The sequence below is a fragment of the Sarcophilus harrisii genome, chromosome 2 (genome assembly GCF_902635505.1).
Source record: "Sarcophilus harrisii chromosome 2, mSarHar1.11, whole genome shotgun sequence".
In the NCBI taxonomy this organism is placed as follows: Eukaryota; Metazoa; Chordata; class Mammalia; order Dasyuromorphia; family Dasyuridae; genus Sarcophilus; species Sarcophilus harrisii.
The window spans coordinates 129,451,025-129,466,235 of record NC_045427.1 but is presented as its reverse complement, the minus strand read 5'-3'; the positions used below and the strand labels follow the sequence as shown (position 1 = coordinate 129,466,235).

Genomic DNA, 15,211 nt, shown 5'->3' with positions numbered 1-15,211 from the left:
TATGAAGTGTCTTACCAGACTTGAATGAACTTTATACGAATGTCACTTTTTGGAATCTTCTCTGAGTGTTGGTGCTTGGGCACACATTTGTGAATGTTGGGGGTGGTAGCTAGCAAGCCATTAGCCCTGCTGTTACTGTGGGCCAGTTTTCTAAAACGCTGAGCAGACTCCACAGAATGAAATCTCATAGGAATAAATACAAAGTCGAGCTTCAAAAAATATATTTAATAAGTGCAATATGGAGAAGGCATAACTAGAGAGCAATTTGCCTTAAAAAACAAAACAAAACAAAAAACCCTGTAGGGGGTTTTAGTGGATGAAGTCTTGGTGGCTTGCTACGTAGGGCAGCCAGAAAGGGAATGTTCCCTTTGGTTTCACTAAGACAGGGGACCTCAAACTAGGAAAGTGATCATCCCACTTCATTCTGCCCTTCAGCTGCTTTTGGAGCACGTTTAGTTCTAAATGATGCATTTTAGGGGTGACCTGGCTAACGCTGCGGATTGCTGGAGGAGGGCAAACAGGATGGGCCGTGTGAGGATCACACCGAAGTGACAGGAGCCTAGAGAGCCCAGAGAAGACTCTTCCTAAGCCCATGCTATCCGTGAGGTTTTTTTGGCAAAGATGCTGGAGTGCTTTGCCATTTACTTCTCCAGGGATTCCTGCAAGCAGAGCTTAAGTGACTTGCCCAGGATCACACAACTAGGAGGTATTAGTGACTGTATTTGGGCGTTCTTGAACACTCAGGCCCAGCACTTGTCCACTGGGCCATCCAGCTGCCTCCTAAAAACACTTTCTAGGTACATAACAACTGTCTTTGAATATATTTTAATATTTGAAGCCCATCTTATGGGAGATGAATTAGCCTTTTTTACTTGGACTCAGAACTAGAAGTGGTTACTAGTAAATAGTCTTTTGGTTTGGTAATAAGAAAACACTTTGTAACAATTAACTTTGTAACAAAGTGGAGTGGACTACTTCAGGAAATAAGTATTGGTTTTCTTTTCAACAGGTGTTGTAGTAGCCTGCCTGGCCATGCTTGTTCTCATGTTCTAGAAGGGATATGGGTTGGTCTCTGAGGTCTCTGCCTATTTTAAAACTATAAGCTATTAGAAAAATTTTAGGACCTGCAGAATTGCATTGACAATATATTTATCAACATAACATGATATGCACCTACTTCTTTATAATCCCTCTAGTCCCTACAGAGTGCCTTGCATGGAATAGGTACTCAACAAATAGAATGTATACAGTGAATTTGTAAAGCTCTTTGCAAAAACATCATCATCATCATCATTATGTAATACTCTATATATGTTACTTTGTTAAGTATAATGCAGAAAATACACAGATCATAAAAACTTGCATTTTATAGAATTTTAGAATTTATAAAGTATTCTCATAAATATTATTTCATTTGATCTTCACAGAAGCTGTGTGAGAAAATTAAGATATATATTATTATCTCTATTGTGCAAATGAGGAAACTTTCATTCAGAAAGCCTTAATGATTTGACCATGGTTGAATAGCTAGCACTCAACAAGTCTTCTTCCTGTAAATACAGTGCTCTATAACACTCTTATTGTCTTTTAGAATGTTTTTTCTCAATTACTTTTAAAAACAATTTTGATAATCATTTAAAATTTTTTTGACTTCCATGTTCCTTCCCTTCTTCCCTTTCTCCCTCTCTGAGAAATCACACTTTGATGTAGATTATACATGTACATGTATATATATATATATATATATATATATATATATATATATATATAATATATATGTTATACATGTACATATGTATATAGATTATACATGTACATATGGTGTTAAGCACATTTCCATGTTAAACATGTTGCAAAAAAACCCCCAGACAACCCAATAAAAAGAAAGACAATATGCTTTGATCTGCTTTCAGACTTCATCAGTTCTTTCTTTGGAGATGAATAGTATTTCTCATTATAAATCCTTCAGGATTGTCACATCTTTGTATTGCTGAGAATGAATCACTCAAAATTGATCATCGTATAGTATGGCTATTACTATGTACAATGTTTTCCTGGTTCTGCTCACTTCACTTTGCATCATTTCATGTAAATCTATCTGCTTACCATTTCTTATAGCACAATAGTATTGCATTACAATCGTGTACAACTTATTCAGTCTTTCCCTAATTGATGACTATCCCCTTAATTTCCAGTTCTTTGCTGCTATAGAAAGGACTGTATAAAGATTTACATACCCATAGGACTTTTTCTTTTTTCTTTCATCTCTTTGGGATACAGACATAGTAGTAATATTACAGGGTTAAGAGTATACACAGTTTTATAGGCCTTTGTGCATCATTCCAAATTGCTCTTCAGAATAGTCAAATCAGCTTACAGTTCTACTATCAGTCTGTGAATGTCCCGGTTTTTCTATATTCCCCTCCAACATTTGTTGTTTTTCTTTTTTATTATATTGACCAGTCTGACAGATATAAGGTGGTACCTCAGAATTGTATTAATTTCATTTCTCTATTCACTGTGATTTAGAGTATTTTTCATATGACAATAGATAGCTTGATTTCTTCTTCTAGAAAATATCTGTTCATATTCTTTGACCATATATCAAAATTCTCTTCTTTATAACCCATTAAAACATACTACTCAAATGATAAATCTGGTCCTTGTTCATCTAGTAATAAATAAATAAATGAGCAGATAAATAGATAAGTAAATTTCCGCTCGAAGTGTTTATGATTATATTGCCATTTGTTGAATTTTAAGACATGTTCCTTTCCTCATCTTCACACTGCATCGCAAATATATTATATGTGTGTGTGTGTGTGTGTGTGTGTGTGTGTTTATCTATAAGTACATTGTGATTATGATGCTCTTGAACAGGTGTTGGCAGGCCTGCTGTCTGTTTTTGTAAGGCCCATGAGCTAAGAATAGTTGTTACATTTTAAAATAAAATTTTAGTATAAGATAAAACTCATTCTTAGCTTGTGGGCAGAGGTTCATGTTTACCCCACTCTTTCTCCTCGCCCACTGTAGTTTGACAATATTTGCGAATTTTCATTTTAGAAAATTTTGCTTTTGTTGAAGTCCTACTTTATCTTTTTGTCTTTTGGAGATAGCTATTCATTTCTCAGAACAATGATAACTTATATTTATATTTTTATAATTGTAAAATTAAAATCTCAATGTATTAAAGCTTTCCATTCCAAAATATGGTAACAATGTATGATCTAGGCATCGGATGATCCCATTAGAAACTAGTGTTTCTTTTTGCATTGACCTAATTATAATCTTATTTGAATTGCACTATGGTTCAAAGTGTCACATGCCAAGTTAGATCCCATTAGTAGGCTTAAAACATTTATTTCTGAAAGAACAGATTGTTACAGGTTGCTGAGGGTAATTGATTTCTTTGCTTCTCTTTCTGTTACAGGAGGGGATATCACAGCGTTTCCAGTCTCAGAGAAAAATATGGAATGTGTTTTACTGCTGACTGAACACAACCAAACAAACTGTACAGACAATAGTTTGAGAACCAGCAGTTAGCAGTTTGCTCAGGCTCGAACACTACCCAGCACTTTCCAGAGAAAAATCTCTGTTTACAAGAACTCTACCTTACAGGGTTTTTACAAAACCTCAAGCTTGGCTTATTTAAATATTTCTACAAAGGAAAAATTCCTGCAGTCTACTTGCAAAAATGGCTATGGATGATTACTTGTGGATGGTCATTTTGGGCTTTATCATAGCCTTTATCTTGGCATTTTCTGTTGGTGCAAATGATGTGGCCAATTCCTTTGGTACAGCGGTGGGCTCTGGTGTGGTGAGCTTGAAGCAGGCTTGCATTTTGGCATCAATATTTGAAACGACAGGCTCGGTATTGTTAGGAGCAAAAGTAGGAGAGACTATTCGAAAAGGTATCATTGATGTGAACCTGTACAATGATACAGTGGAGACACTGATGGCTGGGGAAGTTAGCGCCATGGTTGGTAAGTGGATGTATTCTTGTAAGTAATGATTATCCACTGGCCTAATTTCTTGTAGATCTCTTTTATCATGTACCTATGAAAGTGATTTTGCTTTGATTTCAGAAAATGTGAGAAGGAGTGGGTGACTTGGTACTTAAAACCTGATTATTTTTTCTTCCTAGGTTTATACTTTCTAATGGGTCTTTTTTTTGGGGGGAGGGGGAAGTAGTCATTTTATTTAAGCAGAAATTCATTTCATCAAGTTGTCAACAGGCATAAGAACACCACTGAAAATAAGTTTTCATTGTTTTTCATAATTATGAAAGGCCTATTGTTAGTAATAGAATGACTTTATGGATTATTAATAATTATGATGCATTAGGTCACTAAAAAGTAAAATTTGTTTATAATCACCTATTTTGAAGGCTTACTTAAAAAGTTCCCTTAGTTTAAGCAAATATATTTAAAATTTTTCAATAATCAATTTGTTTAAAAAAACAATAACAGTTTTGAACAATTTGATTTTTATATTCCAGATTAATTCTGGAGCAGTAAGATAATGTCTTCATTAATTGCATATGTTTTGACTAAATTCTGGCTTCCCACAGTCATCATAATCCCTTGTTGGCTCTTGTTTTGACTGTCAACTCTATCCAAGGGAGGTCTCTATGGTTTGGTTTCTGGCTAAGAAGAATTTTTGTCATCTATTCATAGTAATAAGCTTTTCTTGGTAGTCTTAGACTTGTCTCAAATAAAGGGAAATGTGTTCAGAGCTAAATGAAATATGCTAATGACCTGAAATGCTAGTATTAGAGTGCCCAACTTTGAAAATGTATCCACAGTCTTTAGGCAGAAATCTGGATTTGAGGATACTGTTATGCTCTTAGATGCATAGACTTTTAGGACCAGCAGGGACTTTAGAGATCACTTAGTCCAGAGCTTTTTAACTGTTTTTGTGTGTTGTGTTTCTTTGACAGTCTGATCGAGTCCTTCTCAGAATGTTTTCACATGTGTAAAATAAAATACATAAGATAACAAAAAAAAAAACCCCACTGATAGTGAAAGTTGTCCATTTAACAGCTAAACCAATTAAGATTGAAGTAAAGAAGTATTTTTCCCCATCCAAATTCATGGATCCCTTAAAAGCCTTTGACTCAGTTCTCTGTGGTATTCCACAATAAAATGTTTTGAAGGCCACTGAAAGTGGTCTTTCTCCTTTCCCCAGATGGAGGTGGCAGCAGGCAGATGATCAATGCAGACAGGGTAGGAGGGGAGAGAGGTTGGGGCCGAGAGGTCAGCTCGCACTTGACCCCTGGGGTGGGGAGGGTGGTGTGATAGGGGAATCACCAAGGCCCCACGATGGGCTGTGGTCCTCCCTATATTTCTTTTACCACTAACTTTGCTTAAATACAGGTAGCGGAAGGATTGCTGCGCCTGAGTCAGGGTAGCTTACTTCAGCAAAGACATTTTGAGAGGACTTGCTTGAGACATCTCCTGGATGCTATTAAGCCTAGTCTCTGCTCCAGAAAGTGTCTGCGTTTCAAACAAAACCTAAGACGTTTTGGTCTAACACTTGTGGAATTTTGGCCTCCTCTTCATTGAAATTGCTGATCACAATTTATTGAATGTTATCAAAGTTTTCTTTTCGGGAAACGAGTGAGATTTGTAGCAGTCACATTTGTCTCAATAGCAGGGATAACACAGTCATATTTATTCAAAGCCAGCTGTAACTAAAATTTCCCATCAGGTTGTTTTGGGTTGTTTGAGGGATGTTTGGGCTCAGGGGAAGAGGAATACTCAGAGAGGTTGTTGTTTGTGCTTCCCTCTTCGAAGAGGACCATGATGTCAGGGAGGTGATGCTTTGAATGCAGGTGACTTAAGGGAGAGAGGGCTGGGCGGGTCACCTGCCTCGCTTTCCCCTCATTCATTCATTCATTCATTTCTTATTTATGTAGATTGTTTCCCTTTTTTGGCCTAGGAGAAAGAGGAGATTCTTTGCCTCAATGGCTAGCCAGCCTTAATCCCTGAAGGGTGGCCTCGGTCAGACTGAGACCCCTTGTAGACCTTAGCTTAAAAAGGCCATGGTCTCCTGCTGCAGCCAGGGCCACCTCCACTTGTCTTGGTCCATATCTGGATCCACATGTGATCATCTCCAGGCATCCTGACCTATGTCTGGCCACTGGACCCAGATGGCTCCAGAGGGAAAGCGAGGCAGGTGACCTTGCCCAGCCCCCCCCTTCCCTTACATCCAGCTCACTCACATGTCATGGCAGCACCTCCCTGATGTCATGGTCCGCTTTGAGAACAAAAGACAAATAACAAGAGGGACAGAAAAAAAAAGCACAGTACATCCTGAGCACAGTTTCTCCCTTCCCTCACCCTTCTCCCAGTTCCTTTTAGTTGATGAGAAAGGTGATGTTTTAGTGGAAAGGCTTTCCAGAGAGCATGACTGGGGGCAGTCCCTAAAGTAGTGCAGCTTAAAGACTTATACTGCTGTTACCTGACCCCACTAGGATGTGTCGAGGGTCACCTCCTGATCCCTGGCTCCATGCCAGGAGAGTGAGAGGCTCCTGGGTGCGCCTCACCTCAGCCACCATTGGAGCTAGTCGCCTCACTCAGCACTTTCCCTTTTTCCTTTCTTGTTTGCTTTGGCTTTATTCTTCTTGGTTTATACTTGGACAGGCAGCAAGTCCCTCTTCCCACTTTAGAGGAAAGGGACAAGATTTAATGAGGTTTTTATCTACTAAAATAATTGGAATCCTTTTGGACTGGGAACTCTGTAAATATAAGGTGTTTTTGGTTTTGTGGTTATTCCTGCTCTGGTCAAAACCAAAGCTCATCCGTCCAGATGCCTGGATTTTCCCAGCCCTCGTCTTCTAAATTCAACATCCATTTCTTCTTTTTCCCTTCTTCCCCTTGGTTCCCTATTTTTTTCCCCTTCTTGGTTCTTTTACTTTAGAAACTCTCCCTGCAAGCTTTGTGTCTCCATGCATTCTCATGATGCTGTGCTGGAGTCAGGTTGATTCGCTTGGGCAGGATGAGTTGTGAGTAACAGCTGAAATTCCTGAAGTGGGTTGGGGTCTTGTTTTGTTTTCCTTTCACTCCAGCACAGCTCCTACCTGGCTCGCTCGTTGCCTCTGCTCCTTTGCTTTGACTCCTTATGCTAGCTGCCTTATTTGAGATAACCAGTGTTTGTAGAAGCCTCGTAGGGACCCCAGCCCCTGGGGAATGCTGAGCATCTTCTCGTTGCAGCCCCTGCTGCTGCATGAAGAAACCACTGCCTGCACTGCCCCCCGTTCTCCTCCCTCCAGCTGCCCTTCCAGTGACCACTCCCTTGCCCTCCAAGTACCTCCCCTTTCTTTGTAGCATCTCCTCTCTCTCTCTCTCACCTCTTCCATGTTCCCACTGGACCTTGCCTTGACCATTCTTTTTCTTCTTCCCAAAAACCTTTGTGCCCCAGGATTTCTATCTTTATCCCCACCCTCCTGTTCTTTTATCTTATAACCCCACTCCTAACTGTAACTGCATCCTTTTATTTGTATAAGACCCCTTCATCCTGTGTTAAAATATTCCTTTTTATTTCTCACAGTTCTTCTCCCCAGGCTCAAACCTAATCCTTCTCCCCCACCAATCTCTACCACTGTCCTGAAATTCTTCCCCATTGTCCTTGATCAAATCCCAATGTTAATCCAGGGTCTTTCATTTTTCCCCCCCAAGTTTCCTCTCTCGCTCTTCCTGTCCTTTCAGATGCCCCATCATTCCCTTCTGTCTTCCCTCCCTTCCTTCCTCCTCCAGTCAGTCCCTGTGTCCCCTGCCTCTCCCTATAAGCTTTCCTGCTCCAGGACATTATTATATGGTCAGCCAGAGAAAGCAGTAGCAACTTTCATGAAGGAAAACTGCAAGGTCTGAATTCAGTTGGGTGAGTTTTTAATGTTCTGTTACCTCATTAGAATATTAGAAAAAATTTTAAATGTAAATTGAAAAATTCTTTAAAAAAAACAACAACAATTGTGATTTCATATCATGAAGTGCTCTCTCTCCAATCTTAGATTTTTCCTAGTGAACCCTTGCCAGATTTGGAAATCTCAGGGCCCACACTGGACAAGCCTGGGTGCTGCCATGGAGCTGGTTTTCAGTCCAGTGACTGGCAAACACATTAATGGCCACTTGCCTTCTCCCTCCTTCACACGTTTTGGTGCATGCACATGTCATTCCCTAGCTTTCATTGACTCAAAGGTCAGCATGCACAACACTCATTGATCGAAGCAGCTGTCTCTGTTGCTTCACAAAAAAGGTAGTTAGAATTACTGTGATTATACAGATATTTGTTTTCCTGTGACTTGTAAGATTTTGTTTGAATAAAATGCCAGGAGTCTGCCTAAAAGTACTGCTGCTGCTGCCAAGCAACTCAACTTTTCTCCAGAATTAACATTTGGGATTAATAACCTACTCTGCTTATCAGCCAAAACCTTTGTTCCCTTACAACTTAGTATTTATATTTCAACAACTGTTTCTGAAAGTGATCTCTCCCAGCTGAGGCTTTAATGCTCACTGCAAAATTTGATCTGCTAACGAAAATGCATTCTGAAGAGAACTAGAGCCTAGAAAAATATTACGCTTAGAAAAGAGAGTGACATAAAGGTCAAATAACAATGTGCTAAATTTAGGGATTATTTTAATTCCTAATCGATAAATAAAAGGAATAAAAGAGAATCACCATGATAGGCACTGCCCCAAAATGAATACTCACAAAATAGTGCTAAAATGTCAGTAGCTCTCCAGTAGTCCCCTTTTGGGGGCTAAAGGCCAAAAGGTAATGTTAGTATGTTTGTTATGGTCTAAACTGGCATTTCAACATGGCAACATGAGAATGGAAAAGGACCATAGACATCATCTAGTTCTACTTCTTGTTTGAGAGATGGGAAAATTGAGAACCCCAAGAAACCAGATGATTTGTCCAAGGTAACACAACTGATTAGTCTATGAGTCAAGTCTGTCTTGAGCCCAATAGATAAATAAGATATTATTAAAGAATCATGAAATCTTATAGGGTGTAAATGTCATCTTTACTGTTTCCTTTTTTTAAAAAAAGTTTTTAATCCCTTGCTTGGTTTTGACCAAACTTCATAATAGAACATGTTCATCATCATCAACAACTAAATATGAAGAAGTTGGGATTAGTGGCAGGAGTATTTTCTTTGAAATATAGAGGATTCTACATGTCTTCTGACTAAACACATTAGAATTTTTTTTTAATCTAGATGTAACACCATGTGAAAAATATTCCATAGAAAGACTAATCTGAGGAGTTTTTGTTAATGGCTTTATTAGATGCTCTTCATCTAATTCTTTTTTCTTTCTTTTCATCTTAAAATTTCTAGGTTCTGCTGTTTGGCAGCTGATAGCATCATTTTTGAGACTTCCAATCTCAGGAACCCATTGTATTGTGGGTTCTACCATAGGATTCTCACTTGTTGCAATTGGTACAACAGGTGTACAGTGGATGGAGCTTGTCAAGATTGGTAATTGTCATTTCCTTTCATATATAGGAATAAATTTCCTTTCATATATAGGAATAAATTGAGAAAATCTTTGTTAATGAGAAAAATTTTTACAGAAAAGTGTCTTACCATTTTTTAAAATTCTGAACATTTTTGTCCTATTTTGATTATTTAGGAGTCATGTATGTGTGATATTTCCTTAAACTGTTTTGTGCTTGAAACAAAACTATAATAGAGATTGTGAAATGTTTTGTGTTAAAAATTTTTTAATAGTCATTCCTTTTAAATACCCATTAATCATTCAGCCTTGAAAAATCAATGTCTATCTATTGTTCTCAGGAGGAACAGAAATAGTGTGACCAAGATGACCAAGATTAGCCATTAAGTCCTTAGTGAGGAAAAATGCATTAAATGAATAGGAAGTGGAATTTGTGGCAATGGGTAAACCTCACATTGAGCTAAATGATATTGAATTTATAGAATTTCTAAGCTCATCTATTCAGTTTGGGATCTAGCTGTCCTGCATTCTACCCAAAGAAAACACCCTGGCTCTTCCTATATTGGCACCTTCAGAGCCAACATACATTTTATCTGATGCCATGACCTTGAGGAGGAACAAGGCAGTAGGGACGTAGATGGAATGCCAGGAAATTATGGCATTCTACCAGCTATTTTTGGTTATCAGCAATCAGGTGAATAATAAATCTAACCCCTTCAATACCCTATCTCTATCCCCCATCATTCCCAGGGATTATACAGAGACACAGCATGATTATGATCTCTTCTCTCTCTCTTTCCCCTCTCTTTTAGTTTGCCCATTAGTTGTTCATTGTTGATCAAGCCAGAGGAATCTGAATTGAATTAGCTGGATACCTGGCTTGACAGGCTGTGACCCAGTTAAGAGTCTTCCTTGAGATTAGTGAAAATATTAGCATAGCCTCATGAGTGTCAAAAGGCTAAATAGCCAGTTGGGAGCAGTCAGTCCACAGAGACCAGTTTGGGGGTTGTTCAATCTAGGAATTGGGATAGCTATTACATTACTCTGTCTGCATAAGTGAAATAAGGGGAGGAGAAAAGGAATCCAGTGAGCATTCTAAATTCAGCTTCTTGAGAAAGGAAGATCAGAGGAGGAAATGATGTGACTGTGTACCCATGATGTCTGTATTCTTGAGTAACTTTGTGTATGTTTATATAAATGTTAACTGTATATGTATAAAAAGCTAATCTTGAAGTTTTATATATAAGTTGTACCTTAAGCTTGGTGGGTGGCCCCTAATATTGACATGACCTTTGTAAATTTTTAAGATGAAATTTTTTGTGGACCTAACAATTTTTTTAAGCTATGTGCAAAACTAGAATAATGTATGTAGAAAAATTTATTTGTTTGTTTTTTAAAGGAATTAGGAAGAACAAAAGAAATATTATTATCATTAATTAGGAAAAAGTTATAAAACTTGTCTTTTCTAACTAAAACACTTCCTTTAAAAATGGAATTTGATGGAATTGTAAAATAATTCAAAGAACCTTTTTATGTGTAATCTATCAACTTATTATATTATACAAACTCATCCATGATTTTGTCGAATATTAACATTTATTAGATGTTGTGTTTTTTGTTTTTGTTTTTTAATTATTCAGTTGCTTCTTGGTTTATATCTCCACTGTTGTCTGGTTTCATGTCTGGCATGCTGTTTGTGCTGATCAGAATTTTCATCTTAAAAAAGGTAAGCAGAGTTGATATCTTCCATATATAGTCTTACTCCTTTGATAGTCTTTCAATGCAAGTAACATTGGGAGGGAATGGAAGTAGAATGACTTTCGTATTCTGACACAGTCCCTGGTCTGGGAGGGAGAACCCTACTTTGTTTTAAGGAGCTAAAAAGGAAATTTCAAAGATATTAATTGTTCAAGGACAGCATGTCTGTCCCCATCCTTTGCCTTCCACTCCCCCCATCTGCCTAAAATCAAAAGGAATACTTTCTTAATCAATACTTTTGATGTAGTACAAAGACTTTTAAGAGGAAAAAAGTTCTTATCTGAAATTAAAATTTGTAATGGATGAGTCTTTGCTAGGATTTGGGAATTGTGTAGCTTTACACTAAAACACTCCTGAAGTTTCCTTTAAACCCAAGTTATTTTCACATTGCTTATGATTTAACAGCCTTGACAAACTGATGATTTCAGGAAAAAAATAATGGTGGGATGAAAGGAGAGAACAGTGTGACACAGTAGAAAGAGTGCCAAATTTGAAGGAAATGGACCTGGCTTCAAATTTTGGCTCTGTGTGCCCAGAGCATCACTTGCCCTTTCTTGTTCTTGATTTCCTCATGTACAAAATGAAGGGGTGGGAACAAAGGAACTTCAAGGTCCTTTCCAACTTGTTGTTTGATCCTGAGATGAAGGGAGTAGCTATTAAAAAAAGAACATTGAAACTAGAAGTGGAAGCCTTGCCATTTATATGAAAACATGCTCAGATTAACATTATAGACCGGTATATTCTTTAATTTTACTGCTAAAGGATTTTCATAATGCCTTTAAAACTAGGCTGATGCACTCTCTGAATAGGTTATCCTTGATGAAGACCATGAATTATAGTCATGAGTTATATTCTTCCTGGAGAATGACTTTGTATTCCTTTGTTGCTTATCTCACAATCTGTTATAGAGTTTCTGTTTTATGGGTAATTGTAGCAGTATCAGCTGCTTAAGGGTTAGTATGTTAAATATTTTAGGAGAATTAAAAGTAAACAAAAAAACAAGGAACTGAGGCTTGGATTCTACTCTTATTTTAAGAGTTTTATTAGGAAGCAGTATAGTTCAATGAGTTTTTTATTCAGTAAGCTGCTCTTCAATAATTAATGTTGAAACTGTCATTTTATAGTACAAATGACTGAATGAGTTTTCATGCTGAATGTTATTAATGAACAGGACTATTCTATAAGGAATTTAACTCTTAATCAAATCCAAGCCAAAAAAAATATTTATTAATCACCTTCTATGTTCAAGTTACTGTGTTAAGTGCTGAGTCTACAAATATAAAATGAAAAATAGTTCCTGTCTCCAGGAAGCTGATGGTCTTCTGGGGTTAAAATTCTTGTTTAGTTGGTTAGTCACTCTTTGTGACTTTATTTGGGGTTTTCTAAGTAAAGAGACTGGAGTGGTTTGCCATTTCCTTCTCTAACCCATTTGACAGATGAGGAAATTGAGGCAAACAGTTAAGTGACTTGGCCAGGGTCACACAGCCAGTATGTGTTTCAGGTCAGATTTGAACTCAGATCTTCCTGCCACCTGGCCTGGCACTCTGTCCTGCACCACCTAGTTGGTGCATTTAACTCATCAGAAGAGTTAAATGAAACTCATATCATAGGAAAAATCATCAGGGTCATTGACAGAAACAAAATTGTTCATGTACGTGCTTTTGCAGGAATGTTCTTTGCCCTTTTTAGGGGGTCATAGCTTCAAATTAATTTTTCCAAAAGTGATCATTAAATACCACAAAATGGAATTAACCAAAGTAGTAAATGAGGAATTCTCCTCTGACCTAGATGGCCTTTATCTATCAGTTCTTTCCTGCTTGTAATTCTGCTGCAGGAGCCCTTGCTTCAGCCCATCTGCCTGGGCCTTTGAATGGCCATTTGTTTAGGGAAAACTGCTCCGTGCTGGTGCTGTGGATGGGAAGTGGCCAGCCTTCCCCTCACACCTGGAGAGGGGGAGAATGCCTCATAGCCTCTTCTTTCATTTCAGTTTGACTGTTGTTTATAGAAGCTGATGGATGTTGAAATTCTGATGTGTCTCATTATTACACAGGAGGACCCAGTCCCCAATGGTCTCCGTGCACTTCCACTATTCTATGCTGCTACCATAGCAATTAATGTATTTTCCATCATGTACACAGGGGCACCAGGTAAGAATTACTTGGACTTTCAAGTCCGGTGGGAAAGAATTATAATAGTTTTTTTTAAAGAACTCTGATTTTTTTATGGCTTGTGGTGATGACTTTAGAGAGTGATGGGGTATAATAAATGCAAAGATGACCGGAGGGGTCTCTTCCATTTCTAAATTTGTGACCTTATAACTTGGAATCAGAAACTGTATGTCTCAATCCTAGCTCTGGGCCCCTTGGGCAAGCACTTCACAGCTCTGGGGGTGAGCTTCTTATCATACAAAATAGGGGGTGGGAGCCACTAGGTTCCATAGGGGATGGAGCACTGGATCTGGAGTCAGGAGGACCCGAGTTCAAATTCAGCCTCAGCCAACCTCACAAACCATATGACCCTGGACAAGGCACCTAATCCTGATTGCCTCACAAAAAAATAAAGTAAGAGGGAGGGGACACTGGGTAGTCTTTCGGGTCCTTTCAACCTCTAATATCCTAGGATTTGGATAATAAAAACATCGTTACAGAGTAGTTATGCATTTGCTTGCTTTGCACCTATGAAGTTTATGAAATACAATTACAAAGGTAAAAAATTATCCTTCAGAGCTACCAATCAGGACTGTAAATTACTAACAACCCTTTGTAATGGTTTTTGTTCTCCTTTGGATGTATATCTGTGCATCAAAACTTTTAAGTATTGTTTCATCATTTTTTTCCCTTTTCCTCTTTGTGGACAAAAGATCCATGAATAATGATACACATATTAATATTAATTAATAGTTCACATAGTAAATAAATATGATTCTTTTACATTCAATTTCTGTAGAATTCTCTTGTTCTCCTATATACTCTATGCATCTTCAACTCAAGCAGAGCCCACAAAAATTTTAGGAAACTCTAGTTATATCAAACTATCTCATGGAAATATTGTTATAAATATATTCTAATAGGTTCATTCCTTCAAGGATCTGTGATTTCATTGGTGCGAGGTCTCACTTCCTTATGGTACACAGAAATTGTCACAAAACAGCACAATGCCATTTAAGTATCATGTGGACATAGATCACAGAAATCCTGTGACTTAGTTAAAAGAAAAAAGAATATCACCTCAGTCACCCTCTGGGGTCTCAAACTTTTCTTCTGTTCTCTTTACAAAGGAGAAAGTAAAGAACAGAATAAAAAATTTTGATAGGAAGACGAAAAAGAAAGAGAAAAAGAAGCATCTGTCTTGATCTTTAAATCCCAACTAAAATCCCTCCTTCTGGGAGAGAGGGTGATAAAAGAGACGGCATATTGGGGGAGGGAGTGATCAGTACCAAAACACTTTTGAGGAGGGACAGGGTAAAAGGAGACAGAGAATAAATGGGGGGAAATTCAGTTAGCAGTAGTAATTGTAAGAAGAATTTTGAAGTAACTTTCTCTGATAAGCTCTCCTTTCTCAACCACAGGAAACAGTCAAATTTATAAAAAATAAGAGTCATGTCCCAGTTGATAAATGATCAACAGATCTGTGCCCAAAGGGCTATAAATTGATGCATATCTTTTGACCTAACAACCTCACTACTAGACATTGATACCAGAAGAAACTTTTAAAAAAAAGGAAAATGATCTGCATGTACCAAAAAACATTTATAGCAGCTTTTAGGGTGGAAAAAAATGGAAATTGAGGGGATACTCATCAATTGAGGAATGGCTCAATAATCTGTGGTCTGTATTTGTGATGGAATATTATTGTTCTATGGGAAATGATGAGCAGATGCTCTCAGAAAAAAAAAAAGAATCTGGAAAGTCCTTCATGAAGTCAAGCAAAGTGAAATGTACTATATACAAAGTAATAACAATGTTTTGGGATGGCCAGCTTTAAATGACTTT

At 37.7% G+C, this 15,211-nt stretch overlaps 1 protein-coding gene across 10 annotated transcripts in view; it reads left to right on the top strand.

Annotated features, from left to right (window-relative positions):
• The window catches only part of SLC20A2 (solute carrier family 20 member 2), a 119,941-nt gene that overhangs the window by 64,588 nt on the left and 40,142 nt on the right, over positions 1-15,211 (top strand). For all 10 annotated transcript variants that reach the window (XM_012539999.3, XM_023494751.2, XM_031950781.1 and 7 more), the window contains 4 exons: positions 3,431-3,983; positions 9,344-9,484; positions 11,102-11,187; positions 13,270-13,366. In XM_012539999.3, the coding sequence (XP_012395453.1) occupies positions 3,695-3,983; positions 9,344-9,484; positions 11,102-11,187; positions 13,270-13,366 (613 nt within the window). In that variant the 5' untranslated portion in view covers positions 3,431-3,694. The remainder of the gene's footprint in view (positions 1-3,430; positions 3,984-9,343; positions 9,485-11,101; positions 11,188-13,269; positions 13,367-15,211) is intronic.